The 21,901-nt window shown below is 42.7% G+C and overlaps 2 protein-coding genes and 1 long non-coding RNA gene across 5 annotated transcripts; 1 reads left to right on the forward strand and 2 right to left on the reverse strand.

Annotated features, from left to right (window-relative positions):
- Positions 1–1,280: 1,280 nt before the first annotated feature.
- Positions 1,281–1,855, forward strand: LOC122411131 (uncharacterized). The gene is made up of 3 exons (XR_006261092.1): positions 1,281–1,346; positions 1,417–1,636; positions 1,733–1,855. It is a non-coding gene; the product is annotated as an uncharacterized lncRNA (long non-coding RNA).
- Positions 1,856–2,743: 888 nt separating this feature from the next.
- On the reverse strand, positions 2,744–6,583 carry LOC122411389 (uncharacterized). The gene has a single exon (XM_043420136.1). The coding sequence runs from the start codon at positions 6,581–6,583 to the stop codon at positions 2,744–2,746; it is 3,840 nt and encodes a 1,279-aa protein (XP_043276071.1).
- Positions 6,584–13,157: 6,574 nt separating this feature from the next.
- LOC122410621 (uncharacterized) lies at positions 13,158–15,354 on the reverse strand. 3 transcript variants are annotated; one of them, XM_043418902.1, is made up of 3 exons: positions 14,728–15,354; positions 14,311–14,385; positions 13,158–14,218 (listed from the first exon to the last, which is right to left on the reverse strand). In XM_043418902.1, exons 1-3 carry the CDS (start codon positions 15,269–15,271, stop codon positions 14,193–14,195), a joined length of 645 nt encoding a protein of 214 aa, XP_043274837.1. In that variant the 5' UTR covers positions 15,272–15,354; the 3' UTR covers positions 13,158–14,192. The 3 variants fall into 3 exon arrangements, with proteins under 3 accessions (XP_043274837.1, XP_043274835.1, XP_043274836.1); XM_043418900.1 differs by having other exon boundaries at positions 13,158–14,385; XM_043418901.1 differs by having other exon boundaries at positions 14,311–15,354.
- Between the last annotated feature and the right edge of the window lie 6,547 nt (positions 15,355–21,901).

Consider the following 21,901-nt stretch of genomic DNA (forward strand, 5'->3'; position numbering starts at 1 on the left):
TTTGAGAAATAAATAGCAGAAACATTTCTTACGAGTGATACGTTCAATTGTACGCAGAAAAAAGACGCCAGGAGCTTTTTCCAGAAATGTGAACGAAATAAAGAAATATTGAAGGGTACACAACACAAAGGGCATATATAGGTAATTTGTCCCCTCCAAAAAGTCGTTCGAGGAATAGAAGTATCTTTATTTTTAAACTTTATCTTAAACTTTAGTGCGTTTCGATTTTTGTCAGGTGATCTCATACTTATTTATTAGCAGTATACCTGGGTATGTCCCAAATTGTTCAATTGAATATCGAAATGTTAATAATTGACTATTTGGGTAGACGAACCTTCGGCTATGGATATTGGTTTATCCGATAGTGAAAATGATTGCGCTGACTCCAGAATTGAGCAACAAGAAGAGCTTCAAGGTTTCTTGGATGAGTGTGAAAAACATTTCTTCTCTGGTGGGAAGTATTATGTAATTGACGTTGAGAAATCATTGGATGAGGGTACAGTTGTCGGGATTTGTCAATTATGCTCCCATCATCAAATAATTAGAGGACAATTTCGGTGGCCAACAAACTTTAGAACCCATATCAGGGTAAATTTATGGTAATTTTTTCCGCCATAAGCTTTTTTCCTTAACCCATTAAATTTCATTAACAAAATGTTATAATTGACACATATTCGCAGCGAAAACATAATTCGGTATTACATGAGTATGATGAATACAAAACGAGCAAACAAACGGAACCAAAGATTCGAGAACGAGAGCTTGTTACTACTTGCAAATTTTCACAAAAAAAATTCGAAAACAATGTTGTGAATTATGTGCTCGAAAGCATGGCACCAACGAGCACTGTCGAAATGCCGAGTTTTCAGAAGCTGTTTGATGGCAAGTCCAATGTGAATTTATTGCAAAATTAAAATGGCGGGAATCGTTATGTTACATCAAATAAAACACATTAGCCTGCATCGATAGATTCAGTGGCGTATCGGGATACGCAATTTTGTACTTACGTTCCGGATATTTACCAATTTATAATTATTATATTATTGAAAAGAAAAAAAAATTTTATGAAAAACATTAAGAAATTGAATGTCATGAACGTTAGATTACCGCAATTGCATCATTGAAAATTCATTTTCACAATCTATTTAGATTTCGAAATTAAGCAAAGAAACAAGGCACTGATTCATATGTCGAGAGCAACGCTTTGTAGGCGGATTGAAAATTTGTTTCAAGATAAAATGAAGGAAATTCGCAACACTCTTGAAACGAAAGCGATGTATGTATGCACCACAGCCGATATCTGGACCTCGCGAAGTCGCCGATTTCTCGGTGTAACGGCTCATTGGGTAAGGCGCAAATAAACTTTAAAATTTAGACACGTAAAAGTCAATGATATTTTTAACATTTACGTTGTAGATCGATAACGCGACTTTAACGCGACAATCCTTCGCCATCGCGTGTCAGAGATTCCCAGGATCTCATACAGCAGAAAGGATTGCGGAGGTTTTATTGGATATAAATGAATCTTTTGGATTAAACACGGAAAAGGTCGTTGCAACTGTTACCGACAATGGCTCAAATTTCGCGAAGGCTTTCCGTGAATTTGGTGTCAATTCGCTGGACAGTTTCTTGCTTGGTGAGTTATTATTTTTGCGAGGCTATTAATGCAGAGATACACTCGCTGATAGAGTATGTAATGCACAACACACGTACGGAAACCATTAAATTTCAGATGAGAATTCAAACGATGATGAAGCATGGAGGACTATCTCTCGAACAGCCGAATTAACCTCCGATAACGTCGAGAATCATAGTCTCGAACATGATCGTGCCGTACCTGAACAGTCTGAGTCATTGAAATCATTGCCTAAGCAATTGCGATGTACTAGTCATACATTGAATTTGGTTTCAGCACATTTGGTTTTAAACGCACTTCGTTCGCCAAAATCAAGAGAGATCTTTCACGAACATGTAGGAGTAGCATTACCTCGACCTGTGGTCACGAGATGGAATTCGCTCTATGACACTTTGGGGCGTATTGTTGCTCTGAAAGAACAAATCGTTCAGGTAAGCCCCCAAATTCGTGTAACGAATCTGTTTTTGCAAGGAGTCTGGTGTAGGTGGTAAACGAATAATAAGTACGCCGGTGGTGCGAGAAAAATAGTGAGGAATTTATTGTTCCGCTGTTCTATCGTAAGTACAGTATTTGCCCGACAATTAGTGCGATTAAGCCCGATGATGAAAATGCGAGTTGACCCGGTGTTCGTCGAGCACGTGCGAGACGAACAAGATGGACGACCGAAGCGTGCTCGTGAGAAAGAACCCGATGATTTTTTGAGATATTCCGTTAAATGAGTCCGAGAGAATGTTCCGTTAAATGCGCAGAGTCCGTGTAATGATTTGAACCGAAAATGAATAAGAGAACCCGAATTTGATACTGAAAACTGGTGAGAAAGTGAGATGCAGTGATTAGCCGTATTGCACGCTTCAGCGACCGGATCAAGACTGAGGCATCAATCATGGAGATCGATGATGAAGCCCCGCGCACATGCGCGGTGTGCTTCCCCGGTCCCGTGCTAATTACTGCCCAGGAGGTGGCGACGCCCCCCGTGAGCGCGTGAAACGAGCACCCGGTTGCTCTAATTGCACGCGCCCAAAATGTCCGAGCCCGCGAACTGGCGACGCCAGCGGCGGAGCGCGAGAGCCCGGCCCGAATTCTCTCGCGCTACCGTCGAGGCCTCGCTCAATCCTGAACATTCCGCCCGCCATCGGCAGCAGTGCTGTCGATTGATCCCGGTTGAGGCACTGGCAAGAGTGCCAGTTTGGTGATAGGCCGTGTGAGTGTGGTCGTCGCCGTTTTGAGTGTAACCACCCGTGTGAGCCCGTCCTTTCCCGGATGTAGCTGTGTGACCCGTGCCCGTGGCCACTTTGTGGGTGACGTGTTTTCGTTCATGAGTAGAACCATAGACCCGACCCGGATGTCGTGACTCGGATGATGCCATTTTGATATAGCCTGCTGCCGTTGCAGGTATCCCGATGACCAATTCTCCCAGTAGTATTGAACCCGTTCCTGGAGCCATTGCCACCGTGTGAGGCGACCTTGAGGCACATCCCGTAATGAGGGCTCAGGAATGGAGGTGAGTGTGTCCCCGATGAGAAAATGCCCAGGGGTGAGAACCGAATAATCATCCGGGTCATCCGACAGAGGCTCCAACGGCCGCGAGTTGAGTATGCCCTCAATTTGTGTGAGAAGAGTCGTAAATTCTTCAAACGTGAGACTGGCATCCCCAATCGTCCGCCGGAGATGATACTTGACCGATTTTACTGCGGCCTCCCATTTTCCGCCCATATGAGGTGCCCCCGGTGGGTTAAACACCCATTTAATCCCGTCAGTTGCCCCAGTGTGCTGAATGAGTCCGGATTCCCGTGTACCCGTTTTGAATAATTGTCGTAGCTCCGCTGCTGCACCCTGAAAGTTGGTTCCGCAATCACTTTGGATCGTGTGCGGAATCCCGCGTCTGCCCGTGAATCGTCTGAGTGCTGCGAGGAACCCGTCCGTGGTTAAATCTGTAACAACTTCAAGGTGCATAGCGGAGGTAGCGAAACAAACGAAAATGCACAACCAGCCTTTGTGACATTTGCTCCCACGCCCGCGCCAGCTTTTGAGTGAAACTGGCCCCGCGTAGTCGACCCCCGAGAAGAGAAACGGCCTTGCCGGCGTAACCCGTGAGATTGGCAACTGACCCATTAGTTGCTGTGCCTTGAGCGCCCGGAAGCGCGCGCACCGCACGCAACGCAAAATGTATGAGCGTACTGGCCCACGCCCGCCGATGATCCAGCAGCTCTGCCGTAGATAAGCCAAAGTGAGTTGAGTCCCGCCGTGGAGAGTGCGCTCGTGGGCATCAGCGATGAGAAGTGCCGTAAGTGGTGAGTCCCGAGGGAGAATGACTGAGTGCTTGCAATCAGGTTGTAAGGCTGAGTGCTTCAGCCGTCCTCCCACCCTGAGAATGCCTTGATGATCTATGAAGCCCGTTAATCGCGTGATCGGATGCGATTTCGGGAGAGTGTAGCCCGATGTGAGTGTTTTAAGCTCTGAAGTGAAGTATGCTCCCTGAATGGCTTTCACCCAATAAAGCCGTGAGTTCTCCAGGTCTCCCGGTGTGATGTTGGCTGAACCCGATGTACCGTCGCCCGCTCTTTTCAGGTTTGTAATCACCTTGAAGAGCCATGAGGTGATTCGCAACAACCGTGTGAGAGATGAGTATTTCAAGATGAGATCGTAAACCGGTGAGGGTGATGTTGCGAGTGAGAGTGTAAGACCTGGCCGCTCTTCGAGCGCCGCTGCGTCCCCCGTCCCGATGCGATGAGTTGGCCAATGGAATGAGTCTTTTGCTAACCAGTGAGGCCCGTCCCACCATGATGAATGTCGCGCGAGTTGTGAGATGGTTAGCCCCCGTGATGCGCAATCCGCTGGATTGTCCCGACCCGGTGTGAATCTCCATTGGGCCCGTGGCACGAGCTCCTGTGCCAGTGATACCCGATTCCGAACAAAATCCTTCCACCGTGAAGGATGAGAAGTGACCCAAGTGAGCGTTACCATTGAGTCCGTCCATAGGTATACCCGTGAGTCATCAAGGCCCAGCACGTTTTGCACGTGGTGTGTGAGTTTAGCAAGCAGCACCGCTGCTGCGAGCTCCAACCGAGGAATTGTGAGCCGTTTGATCGGTGCGACCTTAGTCTTAGCGCAGACTAGTGAGACCGTTGTTTGATTACCCGCGCCCGAAACCCGAACGTACACAGCTGCGCCCATTGCTAGTTGAGATGCATCCGAAAACCCGTGTAGTTCGACCGATGTACCCGTCGCGATGTTGAGCCACCGCGGTACCGAAACCGTCCCGAGATGCGATAGTTCCTGCCGAAACGCGACCCAAGAGTTGCGAACTTCCGTTGACACAAGGTCGTCCCAATTTAACTTTTCTAACCAAAGCCTTTGTAAGAGAACTTTGGCTCGAATCGTTACCGGTGAGAGAAAACCCAATGGATCGTATAATTGTGCGATCTCCGAGAGAATGATGCGTTTCGTGATCCCGTCCCCGGCTGTGTACTTGTGAACCGTGAATTTGAACACGTCCGTGTGAGGAAGCCATGCGAGACCAAGGACTTTTGTCTCCCATTCTTCAAATACCCGAGCGTTTTCCGTTGATGAGGTCGCCCCGACTGCCGTGAGAAGCTCCGGAAGATTGCTCTGCCACTTGGCCAGAGGAAAGCAGCCCGCTGTACAAATCCCGATGAGTTGCTCCGCTTGCGTGATGAGATCTGCGAGCTGGTCAGCACCGCCGTAAATATCGTCCACATATCGCCCCTTTGTAAGAGGGGCGACAGCTTCGGGATATTTCCCGCCCTCGTCGGTAACCAGTTGATCCAGGGCCCGTCCCGCGAGGAATGGTGCTGACCGAGTACCGTAAGTGACCGTGGTGAGATGGAATGGAACGACCCGTCCGCCCTCGTCCACCCATAAAATGCGTTGTAAGTCCCAATCACTTTCGTGAACCCGAATTTGCCGGAACATCTTAACGATGTCGGTCGCGAAGACGAAACGGTGTCGTCTGACCCACAAGAGAACGTCCGAAATATCTCGCTGCAGTTTCGCGCCCGTGTGCAGAATGTCGTTAAGCGAAATTCCCGAATCTGTATTGCACGACCCGTTGAATACAACACGTAACTTTGTGGTGAGCACCCCGTGGTGCGGCAAGTAGTAAATAGGCCCGAGAGGGGCGTGATTGCCCGAGACTCGAGTCATGTGCCCCAATGATTCGTATTCCCCGAGAAACGTGTCGTAGAGGCCCTTGTAGCTTGAATCCCGATTGAGTTTGCATTGTAGCCGATGGAGACAGGAAGAAGCTGTGTGAAAAGACCCGCCCAATGTCCCCGATGCGGATTTAACCGGCAATCTGACGACGTACCGCCCGTCTGAGTCCCGTTTGTGTGTCGTCAAGAAATGAGTCTCACATTCCTGCTCGTCAGGAGTGAGGTGCGATTCGCCCGAGCCCGAGACTTCTTCCTGTACCCAAAATTGTGTGAGGAGATCTTGAAGCTCCTGATACCCGTGATCCACTGCAGCGTGATGAACCAACCCGGCTGACTGTTGAGAAGAGTCCATAGGACCGAGAACGATCCACCCGAAAACCGTATTCTGTGCAATCGGTGTGCCGTGAGGCCCCCGCTTGATCTGCTCCCGAATGAGTTGCCCATAGATGTCAGCCCCGAGAATTAAATCGATGGACCCTGGTGAGAGAAATTCCGGGTCTGCAAGTGGAAGACCTTGCAGATGAGAAAGTGAGATGTTAGGAGGTGTAAATGAAGGGAGAGTAGGCATTAACTTTGACAAAATGTGAGCTTTTATTGAGACAATGTCCGATGAGTGCATAGACCGAAGCTTTACACAAACCACCCCGCGCGTGTGGCCCGAATGCGTCCCGCCGATCCCGATGATCGGTGTTACCGATGCTTCCCGGTGAACCTTGAGTTGCTGCACGAGAGAAGCAGTGATGAATGTGATCTCCGCGCCCGTGTCGATCAACATTCGTACCCGGTGAGAAGCCCCGTGTGGTGTGATGAGGTTAGCTTGACCCGTTGCGAGAAGAACTGCCGGCCTGGCAGCTCCCGAGGCGGACAAAGTTAATGCCCCGTTGTCTCATGCGGAGCTTGATGAGGATGGTCCCGCCGTAGAGGCTCCCGATGCCTCGCCCGACTTGACCGAACGTGATGGTGCAGGAGTGCTCCCGTCCCGACTCCACCCGACGTGGATCATGGTGTGATGCTTCCGTTCGCACTCCTTGCACTTCGTCGTCGTCTGGCACGACGACACGTTGTGCCGACCCAAGCAATTAAAGCACAGCCGCAAGGACTGCACCTTTTCCCGCCGTTGCTCGTTGGTGAGCTCCCGAAATTTGGGGCAGGCGACGATGAAGTGCGCCTGCTGGCAGAGCGAGCATGATTGCTGGCTCCCCGTTGTTGCCGCATGAGCCCTTGCTGACGGCCTTGAGGATGTACCCGGTGCTGATTTGCCCGATCCCGTGTTGCTTCCGCTCCGAGAGTGAGGAGGACCCGTGGAGACAGCAGAGCCCTCAAGAGCCCGAGCCCGATTGGTGAGGAACGTCCGCAATTCTGCCAATTTTGGCTGATTTGGTGATTGGCCCGCTTTTGTTTCCCAGGCGACGCGACTCGAGGTGTCGAGACGTCGCGTGATCGCATACTCGAGAACCCAGTCCCAGTAGTCGATAGGTGCCCCCAGAACCCGGAGTGAGTTGTACGCCTCCGAGACGTCGTGGATGAGAGTGCGAAGATCCCGTGCAGAGTTTGGTGAGATGACCGTTGTGCGAAAAATGCTGTCCAGGTGAGAGCGGATGAGCACCCGTGTGTCGTTGTACCGATCCGAGAGAATCTCCCAAGCCGTTGCGAAAGATTCGGCTTCTATTGCGAGGCTGGCGATGAGTTTGGCCGCCTCTCCCGATGTGGCCGTCCGCAAATAGTGCATACGCTCGACATCAGTGAGCGATGCGTTGTCCCGAACCAAAGAGGTGAATAGATCCCGAAATGAAATCCAGGCTGAGAAGTCCCCGGTGAATGTGGGTAGAGAGATCTTCGGAAGATTCTCCCTCCCGATGGCTGCAGCGCCGCCCGATGTGGAAGCTCCCGCTGAGGAAGGCTGAATCTCGTCCCGAAACCGAGAAAGGATTGAGGTGATGCGCTGGTGCAGGTGGAACGCCTGCGAATATACGTCCCCGGTGACGTATGCTCCCGATAAGAACGCTGGCGTGCACGACTCCGAGATCGCGTCGTGCACCTGTGAGAATTTGCTCCACAGCTCCGTCGACTGCACCCGCAAATTGTCGAGCTGCGAAGGGGTGAAATCCCGTGCGACCGCCTGAGTCACCGTAGTGAGCAGTGACTCCAGGAGTTTTACCCGAGCGTTCTGTGTAGCCACCTTGAGCTCGAGCGGTCCCGTTGCCCGATTACCCGCTCGAGGTGGGTTCCGTGTGCCCGGTGACGGTTCCCGGCTGCCCGATCGAGAATTATCCCGTGAGCGTGAGGCCAAATCCCGATTGCCCGCGTCCAGCTCCTGGAGTGAGGCTGCGGGGGAGACGTCCCGCCGCGGTGAGGAGGATCCCGGTGGTCCCGTTGGAGGAGCGACCTCGTGTCCCGTGGGGACGAGGAGAACCCGCTGCTCTTCGCCCGGCTCCGCTTTTGGGTGTGAGGATTCCCCGTCCGACATGTTACCTGTTGAGCGCAACCGAATGATAGAACCGTCCGAAAATGCGAGGTATCCGATCCAAATGAGAAAGGGACCCAATTACTCCCAAAGAATTGCGTGGAGCCCAATAACCGACAAAAATCCCCAAAAAACCGGAGGATATTGTCCCGTAGTATGAATGCTGCAGCCCGTAATTTTTGTACAAGCCCGAAATGCTTGAAGAGACGAGGTGGCCCCGAACCCGCCCGACCCGCGCCACCTGTCACCGTTGATCCCGAAAGTGCACAGAATACCGATAAAGCACCCGCGAATTTGTCCAAAATTCGATAACGGAACGTCACTGTAAACCCGAATGCGAAGTGTCACTAATCACTGCTAGAACCCGTGAGAAATGTCCGTTGATTTTGCCCGAAGTCACTGGCCACTCCCGAAAAGTACCCAAGATTGCCCAAAAAGGTGTGAAAAACCGAGTAATTGCCCGTAACGGTCGTGAGAATTGTTCATGCCTTGAGTTTAGCCGATGAGTTGCCGCCGAATGTCCGAATCCCGTGGAAAACCGATAAATTACCGGTGCACGGTAATGTGACCGTTACTTTACCGCCCGTGACCCGACGCCAGTGACTGATTACCGACTGCGCAGCGCCGCGCCGCGCCGCGCGGTGAGCGTCCCGAGAATGAGAGCCGAGATCGACGCCAATGTTCCCGCGCGCCGAGAGTGAGAGAGAAAGCGCTACCGCTGAGCCCGCGACCGCACACTTGCTTCACTTCCCGCACTGATGTCCATTTTCCCAAATAAATTGATGAATAAAGTTTGCGAAAAAACTCACCCGATGTGAAGACTCACTGAGAAAAAACCCGATGAGATCGAAGAATCGATGAGAGTGCACGGTCGATGACCAAGATGGCCGCCCGTTGAGCTCAAACCACGTGCGAACCACGCCGTGGAGACGAGAGTGTTCGAAGTCCCGTTGAGATGCGATGCGCCGTGAAATACCCGTTGAAACCGTTCTCACTGAATTTTCACTTACTTTTTACACCCACTCCGCGCGCACTTACCACCAGATCCGGCTCGAAGGACCAAAATGTTTTTGCAAGGAGTCTGGTGTAGGTGGTAAACGAATAATAAGTACGCCGGTGGTGCGAGAAAAATAGTGAGGAATTTATTGTTCCGCTGTTCTATCGTAAGTACAGTATTTGCCCGAGTAAGTGCGATTAAGCCCGATGATGAAAATGCGAGTTGACCCGGTGTTCGTCGAGCACGTGCGAGACGAACAAGATGGACGACCGAAGCGTGCTCGTGAGAAAGAACCCGATGATTTTTTGAGATATTCCGTTAAATGAGTCCGAGAGAATGTTCCGTTAAATGCGCAGAGTCCGTGTAATGATTTGAACCGAAAATGAATAAGAGAACCCGAATTTGATACCGAAAACTGGTGAGAAAGTGAGATGCAGTGATTAGCCGTATTGCACGCTTCAGCAACCGGATCAAGACTGAGGCATCAATCATGGAGATCGATGATGAAGCCCCGCGCACATGCGCGGTGTGCTTCCCCGGTCCCGTGCTAATTACTGCCCAGGAGGTGGCGACGCCCCCCGTGAGCGCGTGAAACGAGCACCCGGTTGCTCTAATTGCACGCGCCCAAAATGTCCGAGCCCGCGAACTGGCGACGCCAGCGGCGGAGCGCGAGAGCCCGGCCCGAATTCTCTCGCGCTACCATCGAGGCCTCGCTCAATCCTGAACAGAATCTTTTAAATGAAAATGATTTCAGATATATCGAAGGGTATTTGAAAGTCCTGAAACCCATCGCAGAGACGCTTGACCTTCTCCAGGGAGAAACTTTTTGTCATTATGGATATCTTTTTCCATCTTTGGTATCATTGGAGAGGAAATTAAAGATGCTGCAGAACTCAGAAGCGAATACACGATTTTCACCTTTGATCACAGGTTTAATTAAGTCGCTGAATGATCGATTTAAACCATTCTTCGATCTCGACGATAAAGTCGCCGGAGCAGCTGTTGCAGCTTGCAGCCATCCGCGCTTCAAATCGCGATGGCTAGTTCCTCTTTCAGAGTCCATTCGTCGAAAAGTAGAGAGTATTTTTCTACAGGCTGCAACGGAAGAATATCAAAAAGGGCGGGAAGTAACTGCTAACGAAAATGTTCCTGCTCAGCCGGTCGATGACTTTTTTGATTTTGGAGAGGATCCTCAGGCGTTTATTCCTCATGAAAGTCCAACAGTTAGTGTTGAAATCGCAAGGTACATGGCAAGTCCTAGCACTAACTTGGAAATGCTAGAGGAACATCCGCTCATCAAAAGATTATTTATTAAGTTTAATACGCCCCTACCATCATCTGCAGCTGTTGAACGGTTGTTTAGTTTTGCGACAATGATGGATTTGCCCAAATGGAATCGTTTGACAGACGAACATTTTGAACAGAGGGTACTTATGAAAGCTAATGCAGTCAAAGCGTCCTCCAATATCATTAATGACCGTCGAAGTTCGAGATCTAAATAATAGATACTTGCCAAACTTGATTGAGTTATCGCCACTGCCTGACTGAGTCACTGCTGCATTAACCGTTTGGGTAAATTATCGCGATTCATATTTTTGGCTGAGTTATCGCCACTTCCACTTTTGGCTGAGTTATCACCACCTTCATGTTTTGGACAAGTTATCACCACATTTTTTTGGTTGAGTTATCGCCACTCTGTTTTGTTGAATGATGTATCTTACATTTCATGTTTTATTTACCTGGGTGTGTAGCTTTGACAGTCTCCCAATCAAGGCGGATTCCAACGATAACCATTCTAGTTTACGTCTCTCTGTGATATTCTTGTTGATTAAAATTTTTTTCAAAGCTAAATATTGTTCAAAAAGTTGAAAATGTAATTTTTATAATAATATAATTGATTTTTATGTTCAATATGTTTACGAGTCGTTCAATTTCCGTAACCCTCTCTTGACTAGTTTAAGCGGACGTAAATCAAGATTCATCGAGCAATGAGATGGGAAGCACCTATGCACTTCCGTTTTCAAATATCAGATATCTTCTTATAAAGACACTAAAAAACAAAAATACGAAACGGTTTATTTACGTTATGACAGTTTTTACGCCAAGCACGAGGATTATTTTGTAACAAATTGTACATACTCTTGCCACAACCGAAAAGAACAGCCGGATTAACATTACTTCGTGGCCAACTACAAAATCCAGTTTTTACGGGATCCCAATAAATACTCGCGGATGAACACATAAGAAACAAGGAAGTTTCGAGTAAAAAAATTTTGGAAAAAAATTACAGAAAAAATTTTTGAAAAAAATTTCATAAAAAATTTTGGAAAAAATTGAAAAAAGGATTTTGAAAAAAAATTGGGGAAAAAAATTTTGGAAAAAATTGATGAAAGGATTTTGAAAAAAAAATTGGGGGAAAAAATGCTTTTGATTCAATTTTTATCATGATGCGAATATATCACGTGTAAAAAAATGCTATAGACATTGAATACATTTGATTCAACAACATTTTTGATGCTTGATACAATTGTATCAAGTAACAGATTTTTTTTGATACTTGTTACAAATGTATCAAGATTTTTTTTGATTCTTGATACACTTGTATCAAAGTGTCAAAAAATTTTTGATACTTTGATACATTTGTATCAAGTATCAAACATTTTTTGATACTTTGATACATTTGTATCAAGTATCAAAAAATTTTTGATACTTTGATACATTTGCATCCAGTATCAAAAAATTTTTGATACTTTGATACATTTGTATCAAGTATTAAGTATCAATTGATACAATTTTTGAACATCTCTGTCTCGAAGATTACCGTTCGTACCGGATCGAACGAGGTTTGTACCCAATCGTACTCGATTGATACTAGATCGTACCACCTTTCGAATCGTTTGTACCTCACAGGAAATGAGAATTTGTTTGTACTCAATCGTACTCGATTGATACTGGATCGTACCACCTTTCGAATCGTTTGTACCTCACAGAAATTGAGAATTTTTGGGTTGAGGAAGTACAGTTCGCAACGAACTCCAAAAATCAACATTTTCTTTGATTTTTTCTCGAAGATTATCGTTTGTATCGGATATTGCTAGTAGATAACGACTTATAGCACTTTCTAAATAGTTCGTACCTCATCGAGTTGAGAAACCAACTTCCAACACAATAAATTACAAAATTACACATCTGTGTCGATGCTCGGTTGAAGAACATCGTCTGTAACCGTTGTTTTCAAGTTTTTCCCGACTCGTACTAGATTTGTATATGATTGTACCGTTTGTCAAATCGTTTCAATCTGAAAAAGGGGAGGAATGTATTGGCGAAAATTCATGGTTTTTGGCTAGTTCGATTGATACAATATCTTTGTCGATGCTATGTTGAAGAATAGCGTTTGTACAGACGATGAAATTCTAGCGATTCTTCTGAAGTTCTGTCAACACCTAAAATAGCCACGTCTTCTTGAAAACGTATTTTTCATCGATGTCTTTCCTATCAAATTCAACACGTTATCAATTCTTTTCCTCTCATACCATCTCTATTCACCTTTCCTCGAATACACCGCGATTCCGTCGAATTTCCAGTATTCATCAGTAAAATTTTAGTTTTCGCAGATTGTTTTAGTCGGATTCTATTTCAAGTGTTATTGAATTTTGTCAACCTTCATTTTATTTACTACATTGGTTCGCTAAGAAAACTTGAGCTTAAGCCCATACACCATTCGTCAAGGTTGTAGTAACTGTAAGGGTTTTTTTTATTTTTTTGTATTTTTTTTCTGATTTTTTATTTTTTTGTATTTTTTTTCTGATTTTTTTATTTTTTTGTATTTTTTTCTGATTTTTTATTTTTTTGTATTTTTTTCTAATTTTTTATTTTTTTTGTATTTTTTCTGATTTCTTATTTTTTGTTTTTTTTCAACTTTTTTCTCATTTTTTTTAGGAAAATTTTTCCTTTCATCTTCCGTCGATATTTTCTCAGAAAGGATGTTGCTTTTTTTCCATTGTTCATTATCAATTGCGTCGTTGGATCGTTGGATTTCTGAAAATCGCGTTCGCCATAAAATAATTTGCTTCTTTTTTGTATGGAAAAAAAATCTTAAAAACAAAATGAAACATAATGAAAACAAAAACGATCTTTTGCAGTTTCAGAAACCTTACCTCAACGATCCTCCCTTTCGGAATAAGCTGAAACAGTTTTATATATAAAACAAACAAAAAAGAATTGTATCATCAACATAAAATTTTTTTCTGATCCAATGAATGTGTAACTCCCAAATTATAAATTAAAAAATTCAAAAACATAATGAATAATAATAAAAAAAGAAACGTTTCTTCGCAGTTTAAGAAGCCTTACATAAACAGTCTCCCCGTTTGAAATAAGCTAAAAGTTTCATACATAAAACGAAAAAAAATCTGTGTAAAACGAAAAAAAGAATAATAAAAATAAAAAAGATCTTTTGCAATTCAAGAAGCCAAAACTACGTTTTTTTCCAAAGCAAACTCTTTATTTAATCTGTTCTAACATAGGTCAGGACTGACAACCTTTTTTTCGAACAACATTCGTGCCGTCGTGATTACTGACTTTCCACCGATGTGAATGTTATTGTGGACTTCCCACCGACCTGTTATTCGACGCACATGAGCGATGTAATGGCTTATCGATGCTTCGGTTTTCATTTCGCAAGGCGTGGATGATTTCATTTCGCCAACATATTCTATTACAGACTGTACAGTGTAAGTCATATTTTCTAATTTAATTTGTTCTGGGACTTGACCTACCGTGAAAGTTCCTGGCCACTCAATATGTCCCAGATTTTTGGCAAGCTGAGCCCATTGGAGACACTCAATGTCGACAATTATATGATTACCGATTTTGATCGTTTTTGTCACATCATCCAATCGGCAAACTGCACACTGTCTCTTTTTATGCAGTTGATCTTGTAAAACTTGCTGCAAGCATTGTATACCGTGAATATAAAACGGATTTACATCCACTTCGACTACAACAGACTGTACTTGATCGTTATTTTCGCAAGACTTACAATGATAATCGACCATGTACGATGGTTCGTCCTTTGACAGATGTTTCATCAAGTTGTTCACGTTCATCATACAACCTAGAACCCCATGATCAATTTCCTTAATCTGACTCGTCAATTCAGCCCTTTCTTTGTAAACTTTTAGAGTGCAACCTGACTTATCAAAAAGTTTTATAAAATCGAAAAAACGGTTTTTCGTGGATGAGATGTACTCTTGATAACGAGCCCAATCGCAATAAGCGACTAACATTGATTGAGAAATGTAATCAAACGGGCATGTATTACGGACCATAATGTTTTTATTCCTCAACTTAACGGGTCCGAGAAGCAATCCATTTTTCAATAAAGGTACAATCGAGCTTATAGATTTTGGTCGTTTGTGACGGTGCCGAATGTCAGGACATGGACGTAAAAATTTACCATGTTTCTTTTTGTCCCGGCTCTTGACTTTCCATGTTTCCTTCTCATTAAGATACGCATTTGACTTCTCACTGTCTTTGGGATTACATGTGTCGACTGGATTATCACAGATTTCCTCGGATCTCGGGGTACCTATCGTCTGGAATGACTGGGCAAATATTGACGGAGAAGGAAATTCTCTGACACCTCCAATTTCATCCTCGTCATTTATGACGCCTATCTTGAGAACTTTGTCATTGTCTTTCGTGACCTTTCTCTCCGTAACTTTGTTCTCGCTCTTCGTGATCTCAGTTCCCATTATTTCATCTTCACACGGTCTTGACTCACACCACGTGATATTATCGTCATACAGTGTGACATCGGCATGGTCAGCAAGCTCTTCACCATCGCTTGGAACCATCTCCTTGTGTTTCTTGACTTTCGCATCGTCTTTCGTCAATTCTCGTTTTTTGAGCTTCATTTTCTTGAGACATGGTTGCAAAACGTCATCTTCGTTCTGATACAAAGCGTGAAGGATTTTTGTTGTCTCTGAAATCGATCGCATATGTATTACCAAAAATTTGTCGATTCGTATGACTGATTTTCCTTTTAGTACAAGCTGCTTCACTTCCCGAAAATACTCCTCACTAAATGATGATGTGGCGACCGACGACTTATCCTGGGTCATTACCGCAGTGCACAGAAGGAAAATTTTTGCCAACCTGATAAAATTGTTAGAGAAGTCCGGACAGTAATAAGGATTCGGTCGTCCACCATCAACAAGAAGAGATTTACATTCAGTCGCTAGATTTGTTACGTCGAGAAGGGACGAACGTTATCGGGAAATTTACTTAGTTTTCGCTGCCACCAACCTACACATAGTGTAGGATTTTTGAAATGTGAAATATTTAGTAGATATTTTGTTTGGTCTAAATGAAATTAATATAATTCGATAATTATGGGAATAACCGAAATATTGCAATATTGAAGTGATTAAGTATCGAAATCATTTAAGAAATAACGAAACTATAAGGTCCCGTACGGGCCCCGAAGCAGGAGATTGGGCCGCTCAACTAATTAAGGTTTACAATTTGAATGAATCAAGGTACGATTTTGAAGACGGAACCGTGAATTAACATTTACTCCCACTTACTCTCTCACACGAACAGGAACAATTCTCCCGTTCCGCTCCGCACACAATAAACGCGCCTTCGTTTGACGCGCGGTTCACACACACGCACAGAATTAACTTGATTTTAGAAAGAATAACAAATTGAGAAATAACTTAATAGAGGGTGCACGCAAAAGTCTGCAAGACTCGGCAAAAGAACGTCCGTATGGCAACGGGCAGTGTGTTGCTCACTTCGCGTTTGTTATCGGAGGTTAGGCTTACGGGTCCTCTATGCAGTTTCACCGATCTTTCAGGCTTTACTAAACCGCCGCGAGTTGCTAACCTACGGAGTTATCCACGTGGACAACCGAGTGTCAGTGAAAATCAAACGGAACTGATGTACAAAAATCCTCGCCACGGCGACGAGAGCTCGAAAGCGATCGTCGTGACGGGGTTTTCAGTGCATCTCAGCACTTAAGTCTCTAAGTTATGACTTTAGTCGCTACCAAGGGTATTCACGTGCCACCTTGGAGGTCGCGATCAGGCGATGCCGAATCGGCGGATTCCAAGAGGTTGCTAAGGCACGAGGCATCGCGTACCCACCGAATCAAGAACGTTCTAGCAGGTTCAATAAAAGAAATATTTTAAAGTTTGTGATGAACGTACATTTTGGGAAGAAATCCCCACTCGCGTCAATCGAACTCCCTCTCTCGTGACGTCCCGATGAGCGGTCATAGGTGAGAAGAGAGAGTTAGAGTTTTCAGTTCGGCGAGACCCGGCGTTAAATTACACACGCTCTGCGCTACCAAGAAAAGTTATACGAGCGCGGATCCACGTCGTATCCCCTCGCGATGGTCGAAGAATTTCCATCTATCATCGATCAAGAGACTCGGTAGAGTCTCGGGACAAGTACATTGACAGCCCTGTCGTCTGCTGGCCCGAGACTCTCGCCGAGACTATACTTTCTCTGAATAAAACGATTCGCCGTGGTGGGGGTAAAATTGGCATGTGATTTTATTGAATTACGAAGCTCAGGAGCCATTTAGCAACTTGAAAATTGAAGTTTAAGCCAATTGAGTAATTCTCTTTCGTTTCCGCCCTAAATCAGCATGATCGGTGTTGTAATTGCTGAGAAAAAACTTTGCACGGGCTCAAGATTATGCAAAAGTTAGCAACACATTCAAGAATTTATACGTCTGTATTTATAAACACCATCAAAGGCACTTTGATGCTCTCGAGTTTCTGATTCGTTGGATCTGACGACATCCATTTTTAGACGTTGTGATTGGTTGTTGAAATTAGTTGTTGATGATTGGAAATCTGACGTCAACTTCAGAACGTAGCACACGGCGCAGCACAGCTGGTAACAGCAGTCATAAATTCGACCGATATACATATATATATGTACAAACCATGTGTCAGTTTTTGATCGTATGAACAGAGTTTCGACATTACGAAGTGCGTGCGGGATCAATAAAAAAATAATTTTCGTCATCTAAAGAAGTGCATATTACTATTTATTTTGTTATTTATGATATATTAAACCGGTATCAAAGCGGCCGCGTAAATGTAGTCTGTGATGTGTGTGTGAAAAAGAATATAAAAAATGCGCGATGCATACATGTCAACGAAATTTTTCAAGATTTCATTATTTCGTTCGATTGGAAATAAGTGTTAACTGAAATAATCCTTCAATTAAACCAGAGTACGAGAAATATTGTCCAGTGCGAATAAATTGTCAGTGGCGTGGTTATATATCATGTGTACATAGGTTATATATACGAATAGATAGAACAAAAATATACGCAACTGTTAGAATGATATTAGAAACTTTAATTGAATAAATATTTTCTAATTTATTTCTTGTGTCGTGATTATTTTTAAACATCCCCATATTTTGCTTTATATTCAGATTGGCTCTGCCCTCTCCGATCCTTGTTTTCACTCGCTCAGTTTGCAGCGGATCGATTCATATTATTAATTCGTTCCCTAATATGTGTTCTATGATTTTCTACTCCTTCATGATGATTGTGGTAACATGATTCGAGAGGTTTCTAACCATGATCTTGAATTGCACATTTTGTAAATCAGATTTTCAAAAAAAAATCTGGTCTTGGTATAGTGTGTAGTTATTCTTTTCCCATTAGGTCTGTCGAGTGATAAATGTGGAAACTTTTTCAGAAAGCCCTTGGATGCTTTTTTTGCTAATAATATGAAAAGTCGTATCTTAGGAATGCGGTATGCAAACACAAATTTTGATAACAAAACTTATAAAATGACATGTATGTTGAGTATTTCCACTTTGCAAACTACAAATATGGAATTATTATAAAAAAAATTCATTCCAATAAGTCTACTGTAGCTCAGTTTTGGATGCGATCAAATATGATGCCTACCAACATCCCCAGAAACTTACAGAATTGCTGAATGCAATGTGCGCTATGTCATTTTAATGTAACATCATGACTTTTGACAACTTTTCATTATAATGCTGTAGATTCGGATCATTAAAATACTGCAAAAATCTGTAAACTATACAATTTAAATACTGTGCCATTCATTTTTCATTTTGACTCTAACTGTAACATCTATATGAAGTAAAAAATTGATTATAAAAGTCTTCAGTCGCTCATTTATGGATAGATTTGAAATTGCTGTCTTCGAAGCTCATTGCGCAGATACATTGAACCGCAGCAGATACCTGCGAACTCTGAAATTTCTGTGGATAAATATATATGCGACGGATCACCCCTTATCTTTGATTATGGTAATATGTAATGGAACTTGGTTCGGCAAGTTTTTAAGTGTTCCTTTTCAAATAGTATTGAAGTTTGTATGACTGATATACAGCGAATACTTCCAAACTTTGATATTTCTGTGTTGCAGCATGTGTGCCAATCATTCAAATCATTTACTCCAACCGTATCATGTAATCTAGAAAATTCATCACAAAAGTCTGCCGCTTTCCTAAATACTTCAATTTTCCTTTTTCTACTCTATTCTGAGTTTTTGAATTTCTAAATTCATTTCTGAATTGTCCTGAAATGGTTTTCCTCCAAAACCAATGCAGGTACCTTAAACGTCTTTGAATTCTGTTGCTCCGTTGAATTAAGTTCGCTTAGTTTTTTTGCTGCTTTGAGTTCTGGCATAATAAATGTTAGAAGTTTTCGGGTACTTTTTTTCAGCAACTATCAAACTGTGGATAATTGGACTTCAGCGGCCACTTGCAAACTTTGGAAATATATTTCATTGGGGGCACATTTTGGATGAGATGAAATCTCTAGATTCAGAATGCAAAAGCGACATTTAAAGTGGGCAAATCTGTTGGATTTTTCGTGTTTTGAATTTGATCTATCTTTCATTTGAATTTTGAAGAAAAGCGATAAATAAAATCTGTTCTATTAAGGAAATCTTTACATCAGTTATTTCTTGGTATGAAGACTTGGAAAAAATCGCCAAAGGCCAAGAACAGACAGGTGACGAAATACTTTCAGTACAATTTTGACGAAAAATAGATCTTTTGTCGCGGAAACCAACATTATAAGCCGACAATCATATTACAGCCCACGAGACGCATTTCTTCACTCTCTTGGGTCCCTATTACAAAAAACATATTAGAAGATAAGGGGGAAAATCACCAACGTGGAAGAACAAACCAATGCCGAAATATTTCCAGTACAATTTTGACGAAAAATAGGTCCTTTTTCGTGGAAACCAACGTTATAAGCCGAAAATCATATCTCGGCCCCCAACCCGCTTTCTACCATTCTCTTGCCTTCCCAATAAGCATAGCAAATTAGAGTAGATGACAAAAAATAGCCCAACTCCATGGACAGACCTGTGACGGAATATTTTCTGTACAATGTTGACGAGAAATTTGTTGTTTTTCGTGGAAACCAACGTTATAGGCCGAAAATCATATCTCGGCCCGCAACACACTTTTCCCCATGCTCTTGGGTTCCAAATAGACGAAACATATTAGAGTACAAGGAAAAAAATCGCCAAAGTCCAAAGACAGACCTGTGACGAAATATTTCCAGTACAATTTTAACGAAAAATAGATCTTATTTCGTGGAAACCAACGTTATAAGCCGAAAATCGTATTATGGTCCACAACACGCATTTCTTCATGCTCTTGGATTCCCAATAGACAAAACATATTAGAAGACAAGGAGAAAAATCACCAATGTCCAAGACCAAACCAGTGCCGAAATATTTTCAGTACAATTTTGAAGAAAAATTGGTCTTTTACGTGGAAACAAACATTATAAACCGAAATTCATTTCGCGGGCCTCATCCCGGATTCCTCCATGCTGTTGAGTTCCTAATAGGCATAACATATTAGAGTATAAGGAAAAAAATCGCCAAAGTTCAAGAGCAGACTTGTGACGAAATATTTTCACTACAATTTTTACGAAAAATTGGTCTTTTATGGTGGAAACCAACTTTATAATCCGAACATCATACCTAGGGAAAATAAGATTGGGAAAAGTACATTGATGGTCCCTTATTTGCTGATAATTTCATGAAAAAGATTATCCCATAAAAATTGTTCGTATGAGAATGGAATCTATAAAAATATACTAAGCAAATAATTCATAGAAATTTATACTAAAATCCTATAACCGTCCTAACATAAATGAGGAACTTTTGAGAAAAAAGGCGTGATATCAAACCATAAACTTCCCCTAGGGAAAAAAAGGTTGGGACAAGTACATTGATAGTCTCTTGTTTCTGGATGACATAGAAAAGACTCAGAACCAGGAAAAAAATTCTATAGAAATAATAAACGAAAAATTGAAAAGTTCAAAAAATTCAACAAAAATAAAAAATAATCGAAAAAAATTCTGTAAAGAAAAATAAAAAAATTTCAAAAAAATTCATAAATATTGAAGACATTGAAAAATGTACTATCCAAGTTACATGCAGTATAAAAATGTATGATATCAATTGGAGGCCAAGTTTTTATTGATAATTTGGAATATTTATCGAACAAATCGGAAACTTTAATTGAAATTCATGATAATTATTTTCAAGAAAAAAGTTAATGAAAAAAAGTCATAACGGAAGTTACGTGCAGTACTAAAATGTATTATATCAATTCGAGGTCAAGTATTTATCAGTTATTCGAAATATAATCTCCGGCGACAAATAAGTGTTGAGAATCCTTGTCGGGCTCACAAAGTTTTATCAAAATTACTAAAAAATTAATGAAAATAAAATCATTAAAAATTCACATGAAAGTCATTCGTTACTTCAACAAGGTACACACTTTAAAGAATCGATTCCCCTCCGACTTTCACGATCTCCTGGTATTATTCACAGCATTCAACTTCGATTGGATTGGTACAAATTATGTTCAAATACGTCTTAAACTTACTTGTCCGGCCCATCACTTTTTATTCAAATTGCTCATTCGAAAACAAATCAGGACTGTTCTATAATGACAAATATAATAAAATGGATAGAAATGGAAATAAAAATAATATCTGCAAGTAATTTGAACTTGATTGTTCGCAAGTTCGTATAGCAATATCCACTTCTCATTTTCTTCAGTGAACACATACCATTCGGTAAGAACCAATGAAAATGAGAAATAATCAGGCACATTACTAGAAATTTTCGAACCTACTCAGCCATGAAATGTTTTTTTTCTATAGACACGTACACATTTTGATAAATATCACTAGTCGAGTACGACACGTGGAGTCCTGGAATTTGGAGAAAAATGATTTTGTTGTGAATTATGAATCCATATAATATAAATAGATTAATCAACTTCATCTTTCATTTTCGTTTCATTTTGACAAGAGTGATTCGAAGGAAAATTATTTTTTCGGGAATTACTGTTCCTTAATATTAACACATGCATTAACGTCGTTTTTGATTTGTTTTCGAATAAGCAATTTGAATAAAAAGTGATGGGCCGGACAAGTAAGTTTAAGACGTATTTGAACATAATTTGTACCAATCCAATCGAAGTTGAATGCTGTGAATAATACCAGGAGATCGTGAAAGTCGGAGGGGAATCGATTCTTTAAAGTGTGTACCTTGTTGAAGTAACGAATGACTTTCATGTGAATT

This window comes from Venturia canescens, chromosome 5 (assembly GCF_019457755.1).
Source record: "Venturia canescens isolate UGA chromosome 5, ASM1945775v1, whole genome shotgun sequence".
Taxonomy (NCBI): Eukaryota; Metazoa; Arthropoda; class Insecta; order Hymenoptera; family Ichneumonidae; genus Venturia; species Venturia canescens.